A 26,633-nucleotide genomic window follows, 5' to 3' on the forward strand; every position below is an offset into this window, starting at 1 on the left:
GGTACTTGTACAATTAAAAAACCCATCGCATGGCATGCATCGTATGCTGCTATATGGCATGCGATGCGATCAGATGCCCTACGAAGGACATGGGGGGGGGGGGGGCGCCGTGCTAGGAAACAAGTACCAAACATCCTGTTATGACGGGGAAAAATAGATGCCCAAAACCCCCATGAATTCTATACTCTTCTAGAACTGATGCTTCATTTAATAACAATGTGTAAATATACATGAACCTTTTCCCGTATCCATCTTTTCCATGGCGACCTTCTGCTTGTGTCAACCTTTTGTCAAAGTCGACCTATTGACTGTCGAAGTTTTGTCACAGTTGACCTGTTGACTGTCTAACTAGACACTGACTTTGAGCCATCCCATTTATTGGAGATGATGTTGCCCATAGCAACTAATCAGATTCTTGCATCCTTACGATCTGATTGGTTGCTATGGACAACATCACCTCTTTTTATTTGTAGAAGCTTTAGTAAATTGACCTCACAGTCTGGCATCGCATTGAATTGTCCCCATACGGTTTATGTCATAGACTGATTGTTACCAATGTATTTCATGTGCATAGTTTGCTCCAATGCCCGAGATTCAATCATAAACGACATGCCCATAATACCCGGAATAATATCTGCTGTCTATATATTACATTTTGGTCTTTGTCATTTAGACTTTGATATTGCAGGTTTATTAGCAAACAGTTTTGGCATGGGAATTTATGACTAACATTGGATAAAGTCTAAAGTTACCTTCATAAACATTATTCTCAGCATCTTAGGTACCCGAGAATTGTCTATGTGTGAATTCCCAGGCACCACTCTTGGTCTGAATCCTCAGAAATAAGCTTTATTCTATAGAAAATCTGTTTGTACTTTAACCTTCAACTGCGAGAAGCCAACTAAGCAATGTCCTATATGGAAAGGAAAGCTTAACTGCTGTCATTGTTGGAAAACATTTCTTGTACGTGATACTTTTCATCTTCATCTCCTTCGCTCATGCTGCTGATGGAGGCGGATGCGGCACCCTTTGGCGATAAGGGAGGAGAGGGCTTACTGAGCATCCATGGTAAGGTGGGTGACGGGGAGCGAGATGGAGAACGTTCCCGAGTAGGACTGTTGGAAGGACTCTGCCTTGGGGACAGTGCTTGGAGCATCCTCCCGCTCCGCTCCTGGAACATCTGCTTCTGGAAGCAAATAAACACTATCAGCAATGCAGATTGGTATAATATGGTATCTGACTCATGTCCACATTATCATTTCTAATTGCAAATGATTCCCTCTAGCAGGGTATGGATCATTGCGTCGACAGGTACTTATGTAGTATCTGGGCTGCCGATTTCTAAATCGGGTCGAATCGGGCACATCGCATCGCATCGCATGCGACCATCGATGCGATGCGATGCGATGCGATGCGATGACCCGATTTTTCCATAGGAATCAATGTTAAAATGGACTGAGTCCATTTTAACATGGAATTCAATGGGAAAAAGGGGTCCTTTTCATACCCCTACTATCCAAGTGGGCATGGAGTTGGATATAAACCTGTGGCGAGCGTAGCGAGCCACCGAGCCCGAAGCGTGGCGAGCGTAGCGAGCCCCGCGAGGGGACACAGAATACCGGCCCCTCGCGGGGCTCGCTTCGCTCGCCACGCTTCGGGCTCGGTGGCTCGCTACGCTCGCCACAGGTTTATATCCAACTCCATGCCCACTTGGATAGTAGGGGTATGAAAAGGACCCCTTTTTCCCATTGAATTCCATGTTAAAATGGACTCAGTCCATTTTAACATTGATTCCTATGGAAAAATGGGGTCATCGCATCCGATGGTCGCATGCGATGCGATGCGATGCGATGCGATGCGATATCGCATCGCATCGCATCTGATTGTATGCCTTAACTTAAGGCATACAATCAAAAAATCGGCAGCCCAGATACTACATAAGTACCCGTCGACATTATAAAGCTCGACATACATTAGGTTAACCACTAAAGGCCGACAGGGCTTAGGTGGACACATGAAATAGCTCGACATGGCTAAGGTCGACAGGGTCAGAATGTCAGCACAAGCATTAGGTCGACAATGGGAAGGTTAATACTCAAAAGGAGTTTAAAAAAAAATTTTGGTCTCGAATTTCGAGTCGACATTGACACCGTATCAGTGTACTGCATCCTCTCGCATGGCTCCCCATGCTTCGGTCACGTACCTCGCTGCCCTTGGCACACAACTATATTCTCCCTCCACGCCCTAGTGTGGATGGTAGGGTAGGAAATACCACATGTTTTGTAAAAAACGTGAAAAACTTGTGTCGACCTTTTGACTGTCGACCTAATGCTTGCGTCGAATTGAGCCCTGTTGACCTATTTCATGTGTTGACCTAAGCCATGACGACCTTTTGTGGTTGCCCTAATGTGTGTCGACCTTAATAGTGTCAACCTAGCGACTGTATCTCCTAAAGCAGTGATTTTCAACCTTTTTACCTTGCGGCACACTAAATAACAACAGGGTTGCCGACCCTCCCGGAATTTCTGGGAGTCTCCCGAAAATCGGGACCCCCTCCCGGCCCCCCGGAAGGGTGGGCAACCCTCCCGGATTCAGGGGGGACCCCCGCTGTCCCCCGGATCGCGGCATTAAAATGCCGCAATCCTCGGGTCTCAGAGGAGGGGGCGGAGCTAAAACGGCAAAATCGCATCATTTTAGCCCCGCCCCCTCCACGTAGATCCGTGAATTCCCTGCTTTACCAGCATGGGGCGGGGCTTAGTGATGTCACTCATAAGCCCCGCCCCCTGAGCGGCTGCTGAAACTCTCCTCTCCGGGCTTCTCCCGGATAGGAGAATCTTAAAGTCGGCAACCCTGAATAACAATGACATCCCCACAGAGCAAAACACATTGGCCCCCACAGGAAAAAAACAAACCCATTGGCCCCCATATAAAAAACAATCACACTGGTCCCCACAGGTAACAAAAATAAAATACATTGGCCCTTTACATAAAAAGAAGAGACCAGTAAATAACAGTTGAACTGGTGGTGGCTGTAAATTGGTTTGGGCATCTCTAGATCTGGGGGCACACTTGAGAACAGCTCAAGGCATTGGCACAGTGGATGAAAAACATAGCCTTGGTCTCTATGAAAAGAATGGGTCGGGGGGTTTAAAAGACTGTTGCTTAATTCTAATATGAATTGATCCTGCCTTTAAAAATGATTAGACTGCCAATTTTATGCAACGTTAGGCTGTATATTCTAATGCCAAGGCCCCAGAATAGAGGCAATGTGCCCACTATTGGGGGCCTGAGCTGTTGGTATCCATTGCAGATATTGAAGGGTTAACTAAGAGAGAATTCTGTTTATTTACTGTCGAGCAGACAAGCATTAAGAGCAGATATTGCTCCTTGTACCATGTACAGCTTTCCTGCCATATATCAGATTACCTGCACTTCCCTGAGTTTGGATACTTGTGATGCCCTGGCCCCATCATCTTGTGTTCCTGCTGTGTTTGTTATTTTGAGCTGCCAGTCTAACATCAGTCAGAGCAGTATATACAGCACAGCGCCGGCACACAGGCACACTCCCAGTTTGCTCACAGTTGTAATTATGCCGGATAGTTCAGCAATTATCCTCTGCAGCCTTCCAGAACTATTCTAACAGTTTTACTACTCAGCGTCAATCCCCTCTGACTCAATGTTCAATTTGGCAAGTACACAATGACTACTTGGTATTGGCGGTGTCTAGCTGAGCATTACAGGTCTCCTACGGATACATTGGCTGTGTGGTGGCCACCAGCCAGTGCATGTGGCAACTACAAAGATTGCTATTATTCCTTTTGTCGCGGAGATTGCAGATGTCATTTATTTGTTCAATAAGCTTATTGAAAAAACCACAGGATGTCTATACACCTGCTCTGTTTACAGGCAAAGTACATTTAATATGATAACTGTTAGCATAATTAACCAGGCCACAACAAGAGGTTCCTGGTTGGAGATAACCAAGGCACTGCTGCTTACCTGCAGCAGCTGCTCTCCTGACTGTAGTTCCACACAAAAGAAGTTAAATTGCACATAGGCACCAAGCGTTAATAGCAATAATAATAATAAACGCTGCAATTTAACAATGAGCAAAAATTAGGTGCTTGGCATATTATATGTGCCCACCTAGGTGACCTCATCATTAGGTGGGTCATAACACTAAGGTACAAATCCAGCGCGCAGGATCCCCAGGCCAAATGCCAGAGACATCACACTAGAGAGAGGTTAGTGTTAGTATGTGTTAATAAGAAGCAAAAGGTATGTATTAAGATGTTATGTGGGGTGCTACATTGGTAATAGAAAAAATCTAAGGAAATAAGATGCTGAAAAGGTGATAGATTAAATATACAGGGCGGGATGTATTAAAATACTTCACCGCCCTTCTCCGGCTGTCCGCCGCGATCCCAGCGCATATGTACTATCATATGCGGCTGGCATCGCGATGCGGTGACGGAGCCCCCCCCGGGATACCTGTACTCTGGTGTGGGGGGGTCTCCGTCACCTCCCTGCCGCCTGGCTCTCCCCTCACGCCGGGGACAGCTAAGCAGGCTGTCCCCAGCGCCTCCTCCTCCCCCCTGCAGCCCGAAGGATGTCCGGCTGCCTCACTAGAGGGAGGAGGGGTTTACCTTCTGGGGTCCAGGAGGACCCTTCAGGAAGGTAAGCCAGAGGGGGGTCGGCGAGGTGGCGGGTTTGCGTTGGAGGCGGCGGGCGGCGAAAAGAAGCCCATAGGCTTCTATAGGGTATCGCCACCCAAAGGTGGTGATACCCTTCAATGCGGTATCAGTTTTGATACATTGGAAAATGCGGTAAAACCGGTGTTTTACCGCATTTTCAGTTTGATACATCTCGCCCACAATGTGATGCCCCAATGCGTGCCTCAAACATCCCTAGAACTGATTAATACCACTTTTACAACTGCAAGCCTGGGTGGCACCCAGGATTTTGGACTCGGCTCCAAGCCCTGGCTTGCGACCCCTTTCAGACCGGCTTCCCGACCCAGCATAATGCCGGGTGGGTTATGTCAGGTTATGTGAGGCATGTATTCAACCATGAGTGCTTGCCAGGTTGAAATTCCAGGTCTCACGACCTTTTACACCACTCGCAGACCCAGGATTTTAGGCGGTGTCTGGGGGCCGGTACAGGTGTACAGGCAGTGTCTGGGGGACTCACAAGGCTGGGAAATTCGCAGCCTTGCGAGTCAACCAGAATAAAGACCTATGTTTGGAATTAGGGTGTGCAGTCTAGCCCTCCCGTCCCCTAAAAATTATATGGTACTTGTTTCCTAGCACGGCCACAATCTTATGGATCGTGTACCTTTAAGTTAAGGTACACGATCCATACGATGGACCCGATTTCCTTTGAAATCAGGTCCATTTTGCCGGCTAGGACACAATATCGGGGGCATCGCGTCGGTCGGGACCATTAACATTGGTCCCGACGCGACCGACGCGATGCCCCCGATATTTCCATAGGCTTCAATGTTAAAAAATATTTTAACATTGAAATCGTGTCGGGAAAGGTAAAATATCGGGGGCATTGCGTCGGTCGGGACCATTAACATAGGTCCCGACGCGATGCCCCCGATTTTTCCATAGGCTTCAATGAAAAAATTTGAAAAATGTGAAATGGGCCAATATGACCCATTTCACATTATAGATGTCCCCGTCGTCACCCCACGATAGACGCCAACCCGAAGCGTGGCGAGCGGCGGCGGTGCGCGTCCTCCGACCTTTTCCCGCGAGGGGACGCGTATAACTTTACAGGTATACGCGTCCCCTCGCGGGGCTCGCTGCGCTCGCCACGCTTCGGGCTCGGTGGCTCGCTGCGCTCGCCACACTATTCTATTCTCAACTCCACGCCGACGTGGATAGTAGGGGAATGAAAAGGTCGGAGGACGCGCACCGCCGACCCTCGCGGGCTCGCTGCGCTCGCCACGCTTCGGGATGGCGTCTATCGTGGGGTGGGGTGTACGCCGTGAAATTTGGGGGGGTTGGGGATATTTTACATTGAATCCAATGTAAAATCGGGTCCCAGGGACCCGATTTACATTTCATTCAATAAAAAAATCGGGTCGAAAATCGGTCGGTCGCGTCGATCGCATCGCATGCGACCAAATCGCATGCGATGCGATCGACCCGATTTTTCCGACACGACCACCCCGATGTAAATCGGTGTGGCCGTGCTAGGAAACAAGTACCAATTATATTGTGTACATACATACACACACATGAAGGCAGAGACTCCTTCAGCTGGACTAGCGCCCCTCCTTAGTATTTGTACACTGCAGATTGGGTAAGGACCTATTATGGTAAGATGTGAATACATTTATACAATTTGTCAGTTTTGGGGATGAGTTTGGGGTGTGGGGCTCCCCTGGGTTGGTATGGCCTGGTTGCCTTGGGACACATTTCATTTAGCACCTTTTTAGCTAAGTTTTGTCTCACCAATGTAACACCTATTAATATGACCTTTCAACTACGTACTAACACTTTTACCTCTCACTTGTGTGATGCCTCGGAGCTTTTGGCCTGCGCTGACTTGGTTGGTCTCATGCCCTGGACTTGTAGCTTAGGGGTATATTTACTAAATCTTCTAACATTTAAAAGAGGCGATCTTGCCCATAGCAACCATTCATTTTTTCATCATTTTTTTAGGATGCAATAGAGAAATTATCAAAAAATCTGATTGGTTGCTATGGGCAACACCACCTCTTATCATTTATAGAGCTACAGTATAGTAAATTTACCCCTCGGTGTTAGGGACCTACCTGATGATGAGGTCACCTGGATGCAGTGTATGGGCCCATTTATCTTTGGCCAAAGCACCTCAGTTTTGCTAAATTGCAGAGTTCACAATTATCATTATCATTATTATTAATAATAGCCGAGCTTGGCGCCTACAGTGTGCACGTGGAATTTTCTTCTTTCTGTGTGCAACTACAAGTACGGTAGCACCTCTAATTCTGGTTGAATTAGGGTGTGCAGTCTAGCTCCCCTCCTCCTGACTTTAAAACAATATTCAGCTCAGTGTCAATGACGCCAGATGCAGTCCATGAGACTGCACTGGCTTCACTATGACTGGCAGTGACCTTCTCTTTAGGCATATAATAATTGGTTGATGCAAAAAATTTATTGTACTGTATGTATTTGTGTTGTGGGGGCTAGATCTAGACAAAGGTGGATGGGGTAGAGGCGAGGAACATATGAAGTGGGAGGTAGGAATGGTGCAGTGATAGTCCCAGAGGAGGGGCCAGCTACAAAGCCATGCACTGTACTGGCTGGAACTGGGTGCAGAAGGACAGAGGGCCCTGGAGTCAGATGGGCTATGGGAGAGAGGAGGTAGAGCAGCCCAGAAAAGGTATTATCTCCCTCCTGACGGTGCACAGCAATGTGTGCTGGGGTATGGGTCATTGGGTCGACCAATATTAGGTTGACATGCCTACTGTCGACACGGATGGAAGGTCGACACAAGAAGTAGTTCGACAATGGCTAGGTCTACAGCCAAAAGGTCGACATGAATTTTTTCGCTTTTTTGTCCCATATGTCAACATGGTCAAAGTGTACCACGTCCCCTCGCATGGCTCTCTGCGTTCGCCATGCTTCAGGCACGGTGCCTCGCTATGCTCAGCACACTATCCTATTCTCCCTTCATGCCCTAGTGGATGGTAGGTCACAAAATACCACGTCGGCATTTTCTAAGCAATCTAGACAAATTAAGACAGATCGCTTAGAAATGTCCTTAAATCGCATTGTGTGTAGGCCCCATTAGCATTACCTTTTTCTTTTTCCGCTTTACTGTTGTATTTTTTGGGACAACATCTCCTTTTGTCCTCTACAGACTGCTATTTCCTTCAGTATTTACTTTTTGATTTTCTTCTATACTTTACTAATATAAAGTCATAGCTGAAAAGCAGAAAAGGAAGCTAAAACAATAAAAACAATATATGAAGCAAATACTGAAGAAAATCCATAAATAAACTTATGAGTAGGTTAAAAGATCTCTATGGCAATAGGGCAAAGCAATCCGTGAACATACCCAGGCACCATCAGGGCCAAATAACTCTAGGAAATTTCCAATAAACTCCCTTGACTTTTCTTCCCACTTCTGAATCAGATCGTGACTTTTTTCCTCTACCTTGTACACAAACTCTTTAGATTTTTCTTCCACATTTTTCACTTTTTCTTTCATTTTGTCCACCTGGTTTTGAAATTTGTATTTTTTCTCCTGACGATACAAAATGTAAAATCAAAATGTTATTATAAATGTTAAAGATATTTCCCAATATCACCCCTCATACACTCAAAGCGTAATCCATGATAAACAGACCCCAGGGACCTGTTTTGTGCGATAATGACTGGGTCTAGGAACTTATGCCAGATCCAATGTGTTATCGCCCAGAAACAGGTCATTTACTGCACATAAAAATGGATAGTCCAATATACTATTGGGCTACTTTATCCAGTTTTTAACATGCAGTAAATTAACACTGACAATTGGATACCGGCCTAAATATGAATATTTAATTTACCAGTTAATAGAGCACACCGGGTCATATAGGGCTATCCAATTAGCTACAGTATATTAACTCAACTAATGGATTCCCAGGGGGCTATTCAATTAGCTCCGATAACTGGAATTTATCAGGGATTATGTTTTTTGTGCCTCAGGGAGATGAAGAATAATCCCTGAAAAGCAGCCCTCAGAGCCAGATCCGAAAACTTATCCCGGATCTAGGGCCAGATGCACTAAGCTTCAAAAAGGGATAAAATGGAGAGTGATAAACAGCCAGCCAATCAGCTTCAAATTGTCATGTTACAGGCTGGGTTTGAAAAATGTCAGACGGGAGCTGATTGGTTGGTTGTTTATCACTCTTCATTTTATCACTTTTGAAGCTTAGTGCATCTGGCCCCTAATATGTTATCACATGAAAATGGGATATTTTGCTCCAGAAAAATACGGGCTTTAATTGGATAACCTGATAATGACCATCGGTCTAAAATCAGCCTATTTTCAGCAGAAAAAAAGATTTGGGAAAATTAAATACCCTCATAGCCTCAATTGTTCATACAAATTGCCAGAAAAATGATTACCAAATAATGGGGCCATACTGGTTGTTGCGCCACTAGTGAGTCAAAACAATGGCACTGATATGTGTGAACAAATTGATGATCATAATACATAAAACTGTGTATCCTCAAAATATCCCATTCATCATATTTAGATAATGATATGTGTAAAAAAAAAAATCTGACAAAATAATATTTTCAAAAATGTATTTGGATTGAAATTGATAAAAACATTGGATGTTTGGTATAATCTTTAATTTCAATAACAGAGACCCTTGTGTCATTGCTTACCTTCCGCATCTCATCAGTCGGCCGCTGTGTTAATGTGATGCCATTTTTCTCCAGTGCTCTTACAGAGATTTTTAACACTAAAACATTACTATAGATAATAAGAAATTAATTCTGACATTATGTATAAAATTCATTTAGGTTTAGGAGGGGATTACGGATCTAATCTCTCGAGAATCCATCAAAGTACATCTGAAATGCCAACAGGAAGTTATATCCAGCATTGTATCCCCAATTTTGACTGTATAGCTATAGCAAATGAAATGGAGAACCTTCTTAAACACTGTGTTTAACAGTGAAAAATATGAACCTACTAATGTAACCCACATTGCCTACAGGTTTTATACTTACGTTTATGAAACTAACATTTAGCTCTTTTGCAGTGTATCCTCTCTGAAGGTTGCGCCTGGCATAAACATCATAATCACGGACGATTGTAGTGATTATGTCGGACGTTGAGATACCGTCTGTCCTCTGTGTTGGTACAAACATGCCTGTCACAGAGAGGAAAGATACTGTATCATAAAATTTCATTTGGCAGCATATATGTTTCCTAAAATAAGAAAATCCACCACTTGTTTATTTTTGCCAAAAATCGCAGAATTTGATATTTTTTCATGACTTTCTAACAAATAATGTAAACAATGTAGAAATACAGTGGCTGATTCAGGATCGCTCGTTGCAATCTGAATTCGGCCCTAGCCCTGATGGTCGGAGTTTGTGCAACAAACAGCTTTGGCCAGTTACACACTTGCCGAGCCGTTTGCGGCGGGAAGGGAGGGCCAGGGGAATGCAGGAGAGGGAGCAAGGGAATGTCCAGCATCCCCTGCTGCTAACCCCAGGAGTTGCTGAATAAGTGTGCAGGAGTAAGCTGACTGCGGAGAATGCTGGGTGACAAGCAGCCACATACAGAAGTGACACAGGGACTTCATGCCAGACAGCGCTGGCAGACAATCTGTGGCGGAGTATACACCAGCGTGCCGGTAAAAGGTGCATGCTTGCAGCGCGATCACCACAGCTCCTGACAACTGCTGTGTAATGTCACTTGAATAAGGGGCACTACTGTGTTTCGTACCGTGAATAAGGGGCACTACTACAGTATGTGGTGTAATATGAAACCAAGGCACTAAATACAGTGTAATGTGAATATGATTGTGCTACTGTATAGCGTAATTTGAATTGGGGGTACTATTGTGTGACTACACTGCCTCTTTGTGAGACCACTGTCCCTTTATAAATAAAGGGAGGTAGCCCACAAAATTATAGTTCGCAGGGGATGCCAAAAGCGCTGGCACTGGCCCAGGTTCCACCTAAGTGGAGCGGGTGATGGCAGGGAAAGTTAGTTCGACCTCCTCTCATGGACCAAATTAAGCCCTAACCCAATAGTTAACCTGCACATAAAAAAATATAACCTACCCAAAGCTAAATCTTTCAGCACATGTTACCACTGCCCAACCTGCAGTGTAACATGGTTTTGCCCATTTCGGTGCTTTTTTGCACCCATAAATCAGGCCCATGCAAGAATGTAATAATCATAAAGGACACATGGCGGTGTCAGAGAACTGTATGGGCAATGCTCACATGCCTGCCACCGAGAGGCGGGGGAGCGGGTACTAATTACCCGGGCCCAGGCTTGCTGGAGGGGCCCAGCAGGGGCCCTGGTCTGATCCCCCATCCTTCCCCCTCCGTCACTTCTGGGCAGCACACCCTACAGCATGTGCTGTGCTGAGAGCAGGCTCAGCATGAGCGTCTCACTGACAGCTAGAGAGCTCATGCTGAGCCTTCTGTCAGCACAGCATATGCTGTAGGTGTTTGCTGTTTCTGCTACTGCTGAGGGGGGGTGGGAGTGTGACAATGACACTCCCCTTCGACTTTAAAGTGATTTTTCACTTATCCCTCTCGCGATTAGGCCACGTCCCCAAAATATTACAGGGGACCGGCATTCCTCTCGGCTACCCTGCATGCCTGCCATAAAAAACATGGTATGATAGGCAACTACATGAGTCACACACAGCGGTGACTGATTTGTAACAAAACACAACAATGAGAAATGTAATGATGATTTATTGCTTCACTGATGAACTGTTTGGCATCCTATGAGACTATGTATATTAGCTTACTAGCAATGACGTCATAGTCTCCAGAGGAACACTGCCAAAGAGCAGTCAAATTGGTTGTTGGGCATATGTGATATTCTGATTATTCTCTTCATGCTTAATGCGAGTATTGGTCTATTGTTTGCCTGGATGGATGGTATAAGTGTGCATATATAATTAACTGTTATATCAATCTATTGTACCTATCGCACATCAGGGTCTCAGCCCCATTTACTGTCTCCGTCGGTGCCATATCACCATGCATCATCTGTTCACTGCAGCAGCAAGTGTAACATCTTGCTGGCATACATGGATGTGGCTGTATTGGATTCTGCTAGGTGACCCACTGATTCTTCCAGTGTTAAGGGGATATGATCACTTTGAAGCAGATCAGGCTAGTCCTTGACTTCAGGTCTCTATCTGAGAATAGTACTTAGCTCCAGGTCTCCAAGTTCATTCTGCACTGTTCCTGTTTACAATGTTTAAAATATACTCTGCAGACTACTCAAAGACAAGGATCTCCCAGCGGCAGAATTTCTTCTACAGTAAGTAAGGGCATCCAATCAGGTAGCCATGTTTTGTTTATGAGCAAATTTATATTATACATATACACTGATCACACCAGAATTATAATTACATGAATCCCAGGGGGGGTGTGGTAGGGGCTCAGACAGTCGCGATCCCGACAGTCATTAGGCCGACGTCGGGATCCCGACTGCCCGTACTCAGACAGCATGGCGAGCGCAAAAAAGCCCCTTGTGGGCTCGCTGCGCTAGCCACGTTGCGGGCACGGTGGCTTGCTACGCGACCACCTGTTCTATTCTCCCTCTATGGGGGTCGTGGACCCCCCGAGGGAAAATAGCTGGTGGCCATCGGGCACCCGGCTGCCGGCGTCTTGACAGTCGGGATCCCGACGTCAGGTAAATGACTGTCCAGCACCCTCCCAGGGATTACTGTCTAAAAAAATGGTCTTTTCTTAATTGAATAGCCCCTGTGAGTCAGGATTTGGAGCATTGGCAGTCGGGATTCCGACATCGGGATACAGACCGTCGGGATCCCCCCTGTCGGGCAGTCATCCGACACCCACCTGAATAATTTAACAAACCAAGTACAACTCTTCATGGCTATGCAATGCAGGATAATACACCCCACCAGACTACAATTGTTCAGTAACATGACAAAGAGCTCAAGGTTTTGACTTGCTCACCAAATTCCCCCTATATACTAGACTAGAGGAATGGTCAAGAGCATTGCAATTACAGTTTAATGCCAATTTTTTCCCCAAAAGGATATAAATACACTAGAGACGGCACAAAGAAGGGCAACTAAAATGGTACATGGCCTCCATCACAAAACTTACCCAGAAAGACTAAAACACCCCAATATGTATAGTTTGAAGCAGAGAAGGGAAGGGGGAGCATGATAGAAACTTTCAAATATATCAAGGGTTTTGACAAGGTCCAGGACGGAAACATTGTTCAAAATGAAGGGAAGTATTAGAACACAAGAACATGCACTGACACTGGAGGGAGGGAGATTCAGGACAAATCAGAGGAAAAATTACTTCACAGAAAGAGTAGTAGACAAGTGGAATAGCCTCCCATCAGAGGTGGTAGAGGCTAAGACAAAACATGCATGGGATAGACATAAAGATACTCTTACAAATAAATAAGGATAGGGTTTAAGGCAACAATATCGTTAAAAAGGGGCAAACTAGATGGGCCAAATGTATCTTATCTGCCATCAAATTCTAAGTTTCCATGTGTACAGATGGGGCGCCTCTCATTATTGCTGGCGCTGTGCCAGCGCCAGAATCTGGCGGAGAGGCGCCCCATCTGACTGAGACGCACGCGCGTCTCAGTTTCCCTACGGCAGGGGGACGGAAACCCTGTCCGTCTCCGTTTCTGGGAGACGGACAGGTTTGGGGGGAGGGCGGCAAGGCGGCGGGGACCCCGGGCGAACCTCGGCGAGGCAGCAGGGACCCGGAGGGGAAACCCCGTTGTAAGGCGACGCGCGCGCATCTCGAGACAAATTAGTATTGGACATAAACTGATTAAATTGGCTCCTAGAGTTCCCTTACTGATAAGTGATACTAAACTGAAACTGTATTCTGGAGAGCTGATGAGATCATTGGGATGGTTCAGAACAGAATGTGTTGTTAGTGGGCGTACCCACATGCTTACTTTTGAAATTGTGGAGGTCAATCAGAAACCTTTATTATCAGGTTCCACATGTGAACGCTTGGGGTTGATACAGTTTACTATTCCTGCTGAGCTACATAAGATGGAACATGACTTGTCTGGACCATTGAGGAAAGAGCAATTAGTAGATGCCTATGATGATGTGTTCAAGGGACCAGTGAAATCTGTTCCTGGGGAAGTACATTCCAATGTGCTCCACGCAATGTGCATATAGCCCTTAAAACAAGAGTAAAAGCTTTACTAGATCAGTATGAAGTAGATGGACATATTGCCCCTGAGACTGATCCAACTGACTGGATTAGCAATATGGTCATTGTGGCAAAGCCTGACAAGCTACGAATCTGTATTGATCCTAACTTTTTAAATCAAGCACTGCGGAGGTCTCATTACATTATCCCGACATTGGAGGATGTGTTATATAAGCTGCCCAAAGCAAAGATCTTCACACTGGTGGATGCACGTGATGCATTTCTGGAATGCAAGCTGGATGAAAAAAGAAGCTGTATGACCACCTTTTGGACCCCATGGGGCAGGTAAAGATGGCTTAAACTCCCATTTGGAGTTTCTGTAGCACCTGAAGTTTACCAACGAAAAGAACATGAATTGCTGATTGGACTGAGCGGCATTGAGCCGATAGCAGATGATATAGTTGGCTGTGGTGAGACTGAAAAGGAAGCAGAGGCTGATCATAAACGCAAATTGCTTGCACTTTTGGATCTTTGCCGACAAGTGAAATTAAGACTTAGTGTGAAGAAGCTACAATTTAAGTTGAAAGAGGTTAATTTTCATGGTCATATTCTGTCCTCTGAAGGTTTGAAAGTTGATCCTGAAAAAGTTACAGCGGTCTTAGAAATGCCAAAGCCCACCGATGTAAAGTCCGTGCAACGCTTGATTGGGTTTGTGACATATTTAGCCAAATTTATGCCTCGCCTCTCAGAGGTATGTGAAGCCCTGCGCAGACTTCTGGGCAAAGATACAATATGGCACTGGCTTCCGAAGCATGACAAGGCAGTGGAGGAAATAAAGCATTTGGTCACAGTTACACCTGTGCTGAAATATTATGATGTCACCAAGCCAGTCACTGTACAGAGTGATTCAAGTAAAACTGGACTCGGATGTTGCCTGATGCAAGAAGGACAACCAGGCAGATTATCTTAATGTCACTGACCAGCGACTGCATCAGGTTCAGCAGTATACCATGACTGATGAGAGCCTGCAGACTTTGAAGTCTATTGTACTGACTGGATGGCCAGATTTGAAAGACGAGACACCACTCATCGTGAGAGACTATTGGTCATTTAGAGATGAGATCAGAATACAGAATAGCATTTTGTACAAGGGACCAAGTGTCATCATTCCCAAATCAATGCGATCCGAAATGCTGGCACGCATTCATTCAAGCCATCTTGGAGGTGATGCATGTTACAGACAAGCAAGGGATACATTGTACTGGCCTAACATGCAAAGTGACATTAAGAACTATGTTGGTAACTACCCAGCATGTAATGAATATGCACATGCACAACAGAAAGAGCCTATGATGTCACATGAGATACCAATCCGTCCATGGCAGATTGTCAGCATGGATTTATTCACTCAAGCAGGCAAGGACTTTCTGTTAATAGTGGACCATTATTCTGATTTTTGGGAAATTGAGCTTCTCCCAGATTTATCCTCAGAGACTACAATAAAGCGGTGCAAGGCACAATTTGCACGGTATGGCCAGCCTGAAAGAGTGATTTCGGACAACGGTCCGCAGTTTGCTTGTGAGCAGTTTAGACAATTTGCTTCTGAATGGAAGTTTGAGCATGTTTCCTCTTCCCCACGTTATCCAAAGTCGAACGGTAAAGCTGAGTCAGCAGTTAAGTTAGTGAAGAATCTGTGCAAAAAGGCTAGCAGTGATAATACAGATGCATGGAAAGCCATATTACATTGGAGGAATACACCAACCGAGGGCATGGGGACCAGTCCTGCACAGCGTCTAATGTCAAGGAGGCTTAAGACATTTTTGCCAGTAGCAAGTACTTTACTCTATCCAAGTGTAGTACAAGGTGTACCAAAAATGCTACAGCAGAGGAAACAGATTTCCAAGTTGGGGTATGATAGATTTACTGAGCAGTTGCCTGAACTTGCTATTGGTGAGCCAATTCGTATAAAGCCACTTCCTGGAGATCGCACAGGCCGTTGGAGACGTGGTACCTGTGTGCGCAAAGTTGCACCGCGCTCATATCTTGTGGCTGTGGAAGGTAATTTGTACAGACGCAATTGTGTGGATTTGCCAGTAGCTGAGCAGCCAATTCTACAGGAGACTGTAGGGCATTCCGTTCCTGGTCTAATTATGGAGCCAGCTGTGCCAATGGCAAACCAAGAATTTGAAAGGCCACAGGTCATTCTACCAGATGATGGGGAAAATGAGAACATGGAATACGCAAGCATACCAGATGGCAGTCCATCATTATCACCTGCTAGAGTTCTAAGAATTCAACTCCGGCTCAACCTGTCTATGCTCGCAGTGGACGTCAGTCATGTCCAGCTCACATACTTGATTTGTAGTTAAAGAAACAACTAATGAATGACATTGTTAGACATTATTAGCATTGTCAGTTATGTTATACCTTAGTATATTTAAAAAAGGGAGATGTTTGTGTAATGTCAAACTTATGTATTTGGCCACACCTAGTGTTGCCATGGGAGTTGGGGGTGCGGTTCCCTGTTACTGCTGTTCTTGTTTAACATGGCTACTTGAAACTAGCATGCAGTGTCTGTCCTCATTTATTACATCTAAAACAGAAGTCACTGCCAGTCACATGGAATCCAGACCAGTCTCACAGACTGCATCTGGCTTCACTTAGGCAGACAGTGGCAGATTTTACCTGGGGGGGGGGAAGTCGACAAAATTAGGTCGACAAACAAGAAGGTCGACAAGCAAGAATCTTTGACACTAATCCAGAACTGAGCAAGCTGCTGATAATGCATCACACAAATTGGATTAGTTATAGCCTTTGGTCCCTAAACTACATCATATATTTGTATTTATGTTGTACTGTATGTAAGCCAAATCTCACAATAGCATTTTCCTTCCTACTGTACATGTGTATGAGGTCAGCCTCTTTATAGAATGATAGAATGTATATTGTTTTTGCATCAAATCATATTTATATTGTGTGTTACTTTATTTGTTTAAACCCTTGAGAATGTCATTTAGCTTTCTCCCCAGACCCCATCGATTTTTCATGTGGTCCATCTTTGTGTCAGCAGGAAATGACCTTGCTAATCATGTTCTTAGCGGATCCCCCACCCCCGACCTTCCAACTCATGGTAAATGCAGGAGCCATCAATGCCAAACAGAAGCCAAAGTGCTGAAATTGTGGGACACCAAGACAAATTGTGACTTTCCCAACAGTCTATTCTGCTCACTTCTACCTGTTTTTAAAGCTTGTACTGCCCACTGCATCTGGTGCCATAAGCTGACTTACTTTAGTTCTCCCTCCAGCACTAACATTATGGAGTATATTCAATTGATGCCAGATCCATTCTGACATTCTTTTGCCGGAATGGACCCGGCATCCATTATTTAATTCAGCGGCCAAATCTGGATGTCGGATTTGGCCGATGACTGACACTCACCCAGCCGGCGCTCGGACCGGGTGAGCGCGGCAGCGGAAGATGGCGTAAGGCAGCGGGAGATAGCGCGAGGCAGCGGGGACCCGAGGCGGAGCCTGGATGGAGCCGAGTGAGCTGCTCTCATCCGGCTAGGCGGCGGGTATGTACGGGAGTCAGTGGGAGGGTGTTTGAGGGTGCGGGCAGCGGTGTGAGGGTGCCGGTAGCAGCATACAGGAGGACAGCGCTGTGTAACCTGCTGCTCACACAGCGCAGTCCTCCCTGCCTCAATCCGGCATCTTGTTATGCCGGATTGAGAATGACGGAAACACGGCCAAAGCCTTTCTGTTTTGGCTGTGTTTCCGTCAAAAGCAGGTGAATTAGCGGCTCTTCCGTCAATCCACCTGGTTTTCAGCATGTCGAAACACTTTGACATGCCGGGAAAAAAAAAGCTATGATTGAATAGATCGGAACCCCTTCCAATGTATTCATGTCGACCTCTATTGAATATACCCCTTAATGTCTAAAGCTCTTTAATACAATTAGCAAATATTGAATAAACTAGTTAATAGCCTGTCAAAATAACAGCTCCTACTATACCTCCAATATCTGTCTTCACAGATCCATCTCTCCATATCCAGCAAGTTTGAAACAGATCATTTTTCTTTCACTTTCTGTTAGGAGTGATTTGGTCCGTCCAGTGGCCTCTAGTGGTCACTGCCGGTACGTTACCTCAGAGGTGAGTAGTATTTAGCCTTTTATATATTTAGATAATGATTACATGTAATAAATGTGCTTTCTCACAACATTAGCTTACTAGCATTCACATTAGGAAATAGACATACTTTCTCCACTACCAACTCAACATGATTTAATTACATTTATATTGAACAAATAAGCCTATATGCTCCTCAGCATTATTTATTACCCTCCACATTTAATACAAACTCCATGTACATTAACAGCCCCTACAAAATATAAATAGCCATCCAATCCCACATTATACTGTATTAGAAGCCCTCACATTACATTAATATAAACAACCACCCCCATATAAAATTAACCCTGACCAGCCCAATTTATCCCCATCAGTACTAATGGAACATTGATATCCCTAACAGCATCCCCCCACCACCATTAATGCCCCCTAAAAAAATAAATTTGCAATACATATACCAGAAAGCTCGTCTATAAAAAAAAAAGAATTGCGAGAAATATATTATTTAGTGATAACTAGTAAGAAAAGCCGGGAATTAACATTGGATATTCATTGGTACAAACTGAGATTTGCTAAGACATTTCTAATATAATTATATTCCAATTTAACCCAAAAATGTATGTCACAACATCGTCACACTATGTGACTGCACGGCTACTATGAAGACATTGGTGGGGGGGGATATCCAATTACCTGCAGTAATGGTATTCATAGTAGCTATCCGATTAGCCCTGATAAGGCGGTGCAAGTAAGACCAAATCCCAGAAAGCAGCCATGATTTCAAATATGTAGCTGCGGTGGTTGGTTGAAAAAACCACAGGTTTCACTGATTCTGTGTGTTTTCAGTAAATGCTTTTTTTTTTTAGCTATCAAATTGGATAGCCCGAACAAAAACATTAGAAAAAATTGCAATTTTTTTTCTCTTCAGAGCTAATTGGATATCCTCCATTGCCTCCATCAAGATAATAAACAGCAGTCTCCTTGGTGAGTCAAAGGTACAGTATGGAGTGTCCATCTTCCACCTGCACTCTTAAGACATCAGCTATCTTATTGAATGTCCTGCTCCTATGGAAGATGTTAAACTTAATTTGCTTCTTTTTTTTCTTTTGTCAAAATATAAAATCCGTACATTTTTCTATTTAAAAATGCAGCATAACCATTTTATCCTATAATATAGTTTCATTATTAACGTAATAAAATTTATCACAAGCCCCATTCAGGTTTCAATGTCCAATCGGACATTCTAAAAATAATTAAATTAAAAGGCGTTCTACCAATAATTAAATGAAAGAACGTTTAAAATGAAGATGAAGATGTTTACCTGCCTCCTTTATATGTTTATAGACATCATCAGAGCCTGCTGATGAATATGGGATGTCATCATGAGCCACAAAGTCAATCTGCAAGAAAATGGGAGGGAAACATTACAGGAATGCTCCCACACAAAAATAATAATTGTCAGGAACAAAGTAAAACAGCTAACGATTAACACTCACTGCAGAGCTCACATTAACTACACCGTGCTCCTGTGCTTTATAATTCCGCATTCCGTTGCCAAATAAGCTTTAAGACATGAAATATAACCTGAGAAATATAATCCTTTGAAATGTGCGGACGTGAGCTCACCAGAATAATTAATATTTATGTGGGAGGTACCACAGTATATATATAAAACATAATGAGTTAAGAATCTACTAATGTCTGATGAGAGGGAAAAAAAAATAGATCTCTTCACTATGAAATACTACATAATTTAATTAAATAGATCAAAGGAAACCTCTTTCTGGAAACTTTTCTGAGTAATTAGTGCAAAATCTAATTAATAATGCATAATTTTGTAGTCTATTATTATTACATTGATTATGTAATGTAACATGAATGCTGTATCATACTATACAATATAATAAAAAAAAAGTATGAGTCCCTTATGCCGCCATCTGATAACAAGAACCTCCAAATCCTAATTGAAAATGAAACAGCTCTGGAGCTCAGTTCAGACTTATACGGTGCGATTTTGCTCGCCATTCGAGCAAGCAAGACAAACACATTTGATTTTGACTATACAGATGGAGCCGCTCTTGTTGTTTTCAGTACTGTGACAGCTGCCCCTTTAATACTAATTCAGGTGCTGTGTTTGGGATTGTCTCACCTTTAAAAGCCATAAGGTACTTGGCAGTTGAGCTTTATCCCAAGAAAAAAACACATGTTCATTTTAGCTATGATGTGTAAGCAGGTGCCAGGTTCCCATGAAAACCAGTTGTTAGTGAAGGACTTGCAGTGAAATGGGGTCCCTTGGCGATGGGCTGCAAGCTTAAATGCATTGATCAATTCATGAACTAAAACCCCATTATTTATTTAATTGATTATTTGAATGCTAAGGTGAGTCAGTTTGTTGTAGTGAGTGCTGGGCCCCCTGTGTTTGTATTTACTAGAGTGTGTGGTCACAGGCCATTGCACCCCAACCTGGGAAGAGGGTGCTGTTTGTACCCCATTCGTAGGACTGGTGAGTGTGTTGGTACTTCTTTATCTATCTATCTAGCTATCTATAATATATATATATATATCAGTGGCGTAGCTAGTGTAAGGCAGCCCCCGCTGCTGCTTGGGGGAGCGGGGGACGCGTGGGCGCCGGGTCCTGCCCGGCGAAGATTCTCTGACAAGTCAAGCACAAACAAATGACAATACATACATAGGTACTTGTATACTATCACATGCGATGCGATGGCATGCGATTTTCTTCACAAATGCATCCAAATGCCTTTAAATTAGTAGTAAACATGTTAAATGCACCCCAAATGTCATTTTTCACACTGTACCACCCCCACTATCAATGCCAACCCGAAGCGTGGTAAGTGAAGCGAGCCCGCGAGGGGCAGCGGTACGTGTCCTACGACCTTTTCATACCCCCACTATCCACGTCGGTGTGGAGTTGAGAATAGAAAGTTGGCAAGCGCAGCGAGCCACCGAGCCCGGAGCGTAGCGAGCCCCGCGAGGGGACGCGGATACCTTCACAGGAATCCGTGTCCCCTCGCGGGCTTCACAGGTATCCGCGTCCCCTCGCGGGGCTCACTGCGCTCGACACGCTTCGGGCTCGGTGGCTCGCTGCGCTCGCCACACTTTCTATTCTCCTTTCAATAGTTTTTTATTGAGAATTTTGTTCCGTTAACCACGGAAGGGGATGGGGTACAGAAAACAGAAATAAATGGGGAGGGGTGAGGGAACAAGGGGAGGGGAAAGTCCAGGTACATGGGGTCATAGTGGTAATTATACATCGAGATAACATTCTTAAATAACAAGAAAAGAAATTAAGAGCAGAGGTGGAGTAGTCATACCAGCTAGACCAGAGGTTCCCAAACTTTTTTGAATCACGGCACCCTAGCGTATCAGAATTTTTTCGCGGCACCCCTAGGCCCAAAAACAATGAATTAGATTGGGTTTATATGCGATTCTTAGGGTCAGTTATGTGCTAATGGGCAGGATTGGCTTCTGTTTGTACACATTTTATGATTGGCAGCCTCCAGCACTGGCTTTGCCCATAAATAATTAACCATAAATAAATTGAATTGGTCCTGGACCACCAACCTGGGGCACCCCTGCAAGTGTCCCAAGGCACCCCAGGGAGCCACGGCACACAGTTTGGGAACCACTGAGCTAGACCATTTGATTAGGGGAGAGTTGGCCTTAAGAGAGTATGGGAGTCCTATGGTTTCCATCTGGAAAGCGTGCTGGATCTTCCTAATGATTTTAATGAGAGATGGGGGGGATGGAGTTTTCCAATTTTGTGCTATTGCAGCTAACACACTTACTATTCTCAACTCCACGCTGACGTGGATAGTGGGGGTATGAAAAGGTCGTAGGACGCGTACCACCGCCCCTCGCGGGCTCGCTGCGCTCGCCACGCTTCGGGTTAACATTGATAGTGGGGATGCTACAGTGTGAAAAATGACATTTGGGGTGCATTTAACATGATTTTAACACTTGTCCCTGATTTTTTAGGAAAATGGAATCGCATCACATGCGATCGCATGCGATCACATGCGATCGCATGCGATGCGATTTTTCCCTGTACGATGCCCATCGTGGGAGCCGTGATAGTATACAAGTACCCATACATATGCTGTGCGTGGCTGCTGGCTTGCCGCCTGCCGCTGCCGCACAGTTGAGTCTCACTGCCATATCACATTGCCCTTACTTGATGGGCGGACGACTGTTCGCCTCAGTGAGGACGCACACTGACCAAAATAGTGGCGTTGTCCTGTACTCCAGCGGGCCAGCAGAGAAAGGGGATGAGGTGTCCTGCAGTGGCGGGTTTAATATGGTTCTTTTTTTTACAGTAGTGACTGGCAGGCAGAGACGGAGCAGAGTGCGGGGACGTGGTAAAACGGGATGGAGCTGCCGGGAGGTGGTGCGGACTGCGGGACACAAGAAGCAGGGCAGCAGGGGGTGGAGTGGACGGAGAGATAATTGCCTGGACGGCGGGTAACGTAGCACTCGTGAGGGGAGACGGACAGACGGAGCGGAGCATGCTGGGAGCGGAGTGCAAAATACAGCAAGCAGTGGGGGACAAACAGAACTACTAGGAGTGGGAGCAAAGTGAAGGAAAAGGGTAAGCGGGGGAAGGGGGGAGATGGAGCTGCGAACAGTGCTGAGTGTGGGAACATGGCAAGCGGGGGGGGGGGAAACAATTTTTTTGGCAGGGGGGAGCACAATTTATAGTTACGCCAATGATATATATATATAAAACGCTAACTACTCCTCCCCTCTATGAGGTGAAGTAGCCCACTGACCACTAGAGGCCACTCCACAAACATGCACTAACAGAGAGTGAAAGCATTTTTTTGCAGGGACACTGATCCGTTTCAAACTTGCTGGATATGGAGAGAGGGAGCCGTGAAGCCAGAGACTGGAGGTAGGGAGTTGGAGAGTGTGTGGGCTAAAAACGGTCACAGCTCAAAATGACATTAAAAACTGGCACTGCTTAAAGTAAAAGTACATTGCAGAGGCTGTCATTTTAATGGGCTTTTAAATAATAATAATAATAATAATAATAATAATAATAATAATAATAATAATAATAATGCAGAAACTAACAAATATCATGCTTGCAGAGATAATATACATTTTTGAGATCTCACAGCCAAACTGCCCCGATGGGGGCTATTTATCCTTCAATATGTGCATTTTTGGGGGGATACCTACAAATATTCAGTATCATTCAACTGTACAATGGAAGGAGAGGTGCAGATATCACCATATATGCCATGGTCCCTCCAGTTTCGACAGCAGCTGCTGTCCCCAGAGGTTTGGTTGGGGAATGTGAAGCTGTCAGCTTGGCCCCAGCAGCTAACACAATGGACTACATTTTGCATTACCACTAGACGGTTCTTTATGAACTCTCCCTGGTTATGGTCAGCACACATATGCATGGTCAATAGAACTCTGGGTCCCGATAGAGGAGTGAAGTGACACCGATATGCACACAATTCAGGGACGGCCTCCTTTCGAAAAAACACTGTCCATGGATGTTAGTTTTGATACTTTACGTTCAGGTGGTGTAGAATTACTAATTGGCGCATATAGTAGAGATAAAGTACAATTATCAAGTCTTAATTTGCCATTACCTTTTGTTGTGGATGTGGGTGGGCCCAGGTTGCTGCCAGGATTTTGTCAGTATTGCTGCATTGGCCAATGGTGCAGCTGGTTACCTGGCAACTAGAACTCCAGGAGGTCGTAATGCTTCCTGGTTCCAGCTGTTGCCTAGTACCATTGACACTATGCAATGACTTGCAGCTGATCAGCTGTGGCTGCTGATTACTGCTGGATGCTTGGTCTTTCCATGCCACATGATTGGTCCTGGATAGTTTTTAGTTTGTGCCTAGTCATTCAGTCCCTGTTTCGGTAACAGTCGCTGAATTACGAAATGTGTTTCTAAAGTTATCCTCTCAGCTGAGATTATTGAACCTTGTTTAAGTTGCTTCTTAGCATTCTGTGTCTTCTGTGAAGTCATAGCTGCTGTGAATTCCATATGAATTTAGCTGGAATCCCTTGCTAATCACTGCCATTTCAGATTGGATTTTTAGGCAAACTCACAAATCTCTCAGTCTTAGACTACAACTTTAATTTCTTGTCTCATAACTTATTATACTGCTAGTACCAAGTGTATTAGTAACCATTGTGTTATACCATTGTACTGCATTCTAATCTCTGGTATTTTGCCACTTTTCTAGATTTGTAATACTCTAATGATTAAAGTCTACACCCACTGTCTGCATTTTGCCTTATTGAGAAATCCCTGCAGCCACCAGTTCCTGTGTCCTGAACTCTCCTAGTCCTTAACATTAGTACTCCAGTTAACTATGCCCTTGTCATGTTGCTGTCACCTGAATACTACTACTCCAGCAATATCAAGCAATCTCCTGTCTACTATATCAGCCCCTACTGCTCAAGGTTTAAGACCTGGTGGCATCCTAAGTACCGGTATGTATATAAAACACTAAGGGAAATAATGGGCAGCTGTTGTAGGCAGGAGACCCTAACTAGTGCGCTAGGAGTCTGATATAAAGTTTCCTAACATTACTAAGAAAACACGACCAGAATTATAAATACAATACTGTCATTGTGCAACATAACCAAAAATTTTACATTTGTCAACATTGTAGGCACTTGACAATACATATAACTATGCACATACTTAGAATAGGAAGTGATAATTTTTTGGAGGAAAGTGCTTCACAGAAAGTTCATTATTGAAAAATATTGTAGAATAAATATCACATTCTATTAGATAATTTCCATTTATTAAAGTAACACCAGTCTGAGATACAGCAATTTACAGTATGTACCTATGTAAGCTAATATTTCTAGAGCATGTAAGCTAAAGAATATTTTAACTCTTAGGATTTGATCATGAATACAATTGGATGATGTAGTGATGGAGATTGGTATGTTACAGTTAACACTCTATGATTAGTTGTCAATGTACAAGTCAGGCTTTTTAGAAATAAACATTACCTTATGCTTCTCTAAAAACTCTGGTGTGAGTGTCCATGGGGCATCGGTGATTACTTCATCCACATAGCGACAATGGCGCAGTGCCTCATACCGCTCAGTCTCATCCATTACTGTGAAACCTTTGTACTTGTGAGTTAGCTCATCACTGCAAACTGACAGACAGCATTACAACACTAAACCTGTACTCATTGTTCATGTTTTATTAGCATGTAGCAAAAGAAATTGCAATATTACAACACAAATCATGGCGATTCCCCTAGAGAACTAGAATATTCAATTTCACGTTTAATATACAGGTTTTAGTGGTCAAATAATGTCTTCCTTGATCATGTTTGGCAAGCATACAGATATCTGTGAAAGGCATCCATCGCATCACGGTGAATCACTGGGGAATATGTTTGAAAATGTTTAAAGGTGCTTGTTTCTCAAATTTATAATTTTTTGTTTCTTTATCAAGTGATTCTTACCCATAGTGCAGATGTTTTTACCATGGATATCATGTAGCATGAAGTCTCATTTGAGCCTAACTTTTATCACTCCATTAGCCAAGATAAGAACCAGAGAATGTTCAACTTTTTAATTTTACTATATGTAGGCTAAATCTACTTATTTATTTAGAACCTTCTAGAACCATGATGGCTAAACTTGACACTCCAGCTGTTGTTGAACTACACATCCCAGCATGCTCTGCTTCAGTTTTGCTATTTGGCCATGCTAAATCTGATGCAGAGCATGCTGGGATGTGTAGTTCAACATCAGGAGTGTCAAGGTTAGCCATCAAAGTTCTAGAAGATAATAGATAGTACAGATGGAACGGGAGACATCTTTGCAGGGGATGGCGGAAGAGTCGCCATCCGCCATCCCCCGCCAGCCGCTGTAAGGGGACGCGCGCACGAGATGCGCGCTTCCCTTTACAACGGTGCTACCCCCGGGTCCCCGCCACCTCGGTAACGGTCGACCCGGGGCCCCACCTCCTCGCCGCACCCCTCCTAACCCTGTCCGTCTCCCTGAAGCGGAGATGGACAGGGTTCCCGTCCCCCTGCCGAAGGGAAACTGGGACGCACATGCATGTGAGACGCACGCGCGTCCCAGTCTCTATCGCCGGCGCTCGCCAGTGCAAGGGATCTGGCGAGCGCCGGCCAAAGATGTCTCCCGCTCCATCTGTATATGTTTGGTTGCCTATAGCAACATCCCATGTGAAATAGAACTCCCATCTTAGTAAATGTCCCCAAAACTTTCTTGATTAGCCACTGCTAATTTAAGTTTTTATCTCTGAGCATCACCCAATTTGTGAGACCAGGTAGGAATATCGGAATATTGACAGACCAAATTACTTCTTTGTGTTATAATGAAGTTTCAAACTTTCTGTATATGGAGAAAGAGAGCTGTGAAGACAGAGATTGGATGTAGGAGCAGATAGGGACTGTGGGTGGGGTGGAGAGTTTGTGGGCTTAAAACTGTCATAGCTGAAAGTGAAAGTACATTACAGAAGCCGTCGTTTTGATGGGCTTGTAACAAGTATAGAGATAAACATACATCAATTTTTGTTTTGGATAATGTGAATTTATGCACTGTATATGCACTGTATATGCAATGTCCCTAATTGAGCCCAACTTAATTCACTAAAAGGTAC

General features: G+C 44.4%; 1 protein-coding gene across 4 annotated transcripts in view; it reads right to left on the bottom strand.

Moving 5' to 3' along the window:
- Positions 1-831: 831 nt before the first annotated feature.
- Positions 832-26,633, bottom strand: part of PCYT1B (phosphate cytidylyltransferase 1B, choline) — a 105,321-nt gene continuing 79,519 nt past the window's right edge. The window contains exons 4-8 of one of the 4 annotated variants that reach the window (XM_083172523.1): positions 25,001-25,152; positions 19,311-19,389; positions 9,726-9,868; positions 8,155-8,244; positions 832-1,183 (exon numbers count right to left, since the gene is read on the bottom strand). In XM_083172523.1, the coding sequence (XP_083028649.1) occupies positions 932-1,183; positions 8,155-8,244; positions 9,726-9,868; positions 19,311-19,389; positions 25,001-25,152 (716 nt within the window). In that variant the 3' untranslated portion in view covers positions 832-931. Of the gene's footprint in view, positions 1,187-8,055; positions 8,245-9,725; positions 9,869-19,310; positions 19,390-25,000; positions 25,153-26,633 lie in introns of all 4 variants that reach the window. The other 3 variants (XM_083172522.1, XM_083172521.1, XM_083172520.1) reach the window with 3 other exon arrangements.

This window comes from Crinia signifera, chromosome 2 (genome assembly GCF_055691185.1).
Source record: "Crinia signifera chromosome 2, ASM5569118v1, whole genome shotgun sequence".
Classification (NCBI taxonomy): domain Eukaryota; kingdom Metazoa; phylum Chordata; class Amphibia; order Anura; family Myobatrachidae; genus Crinia; species Crinia signifera.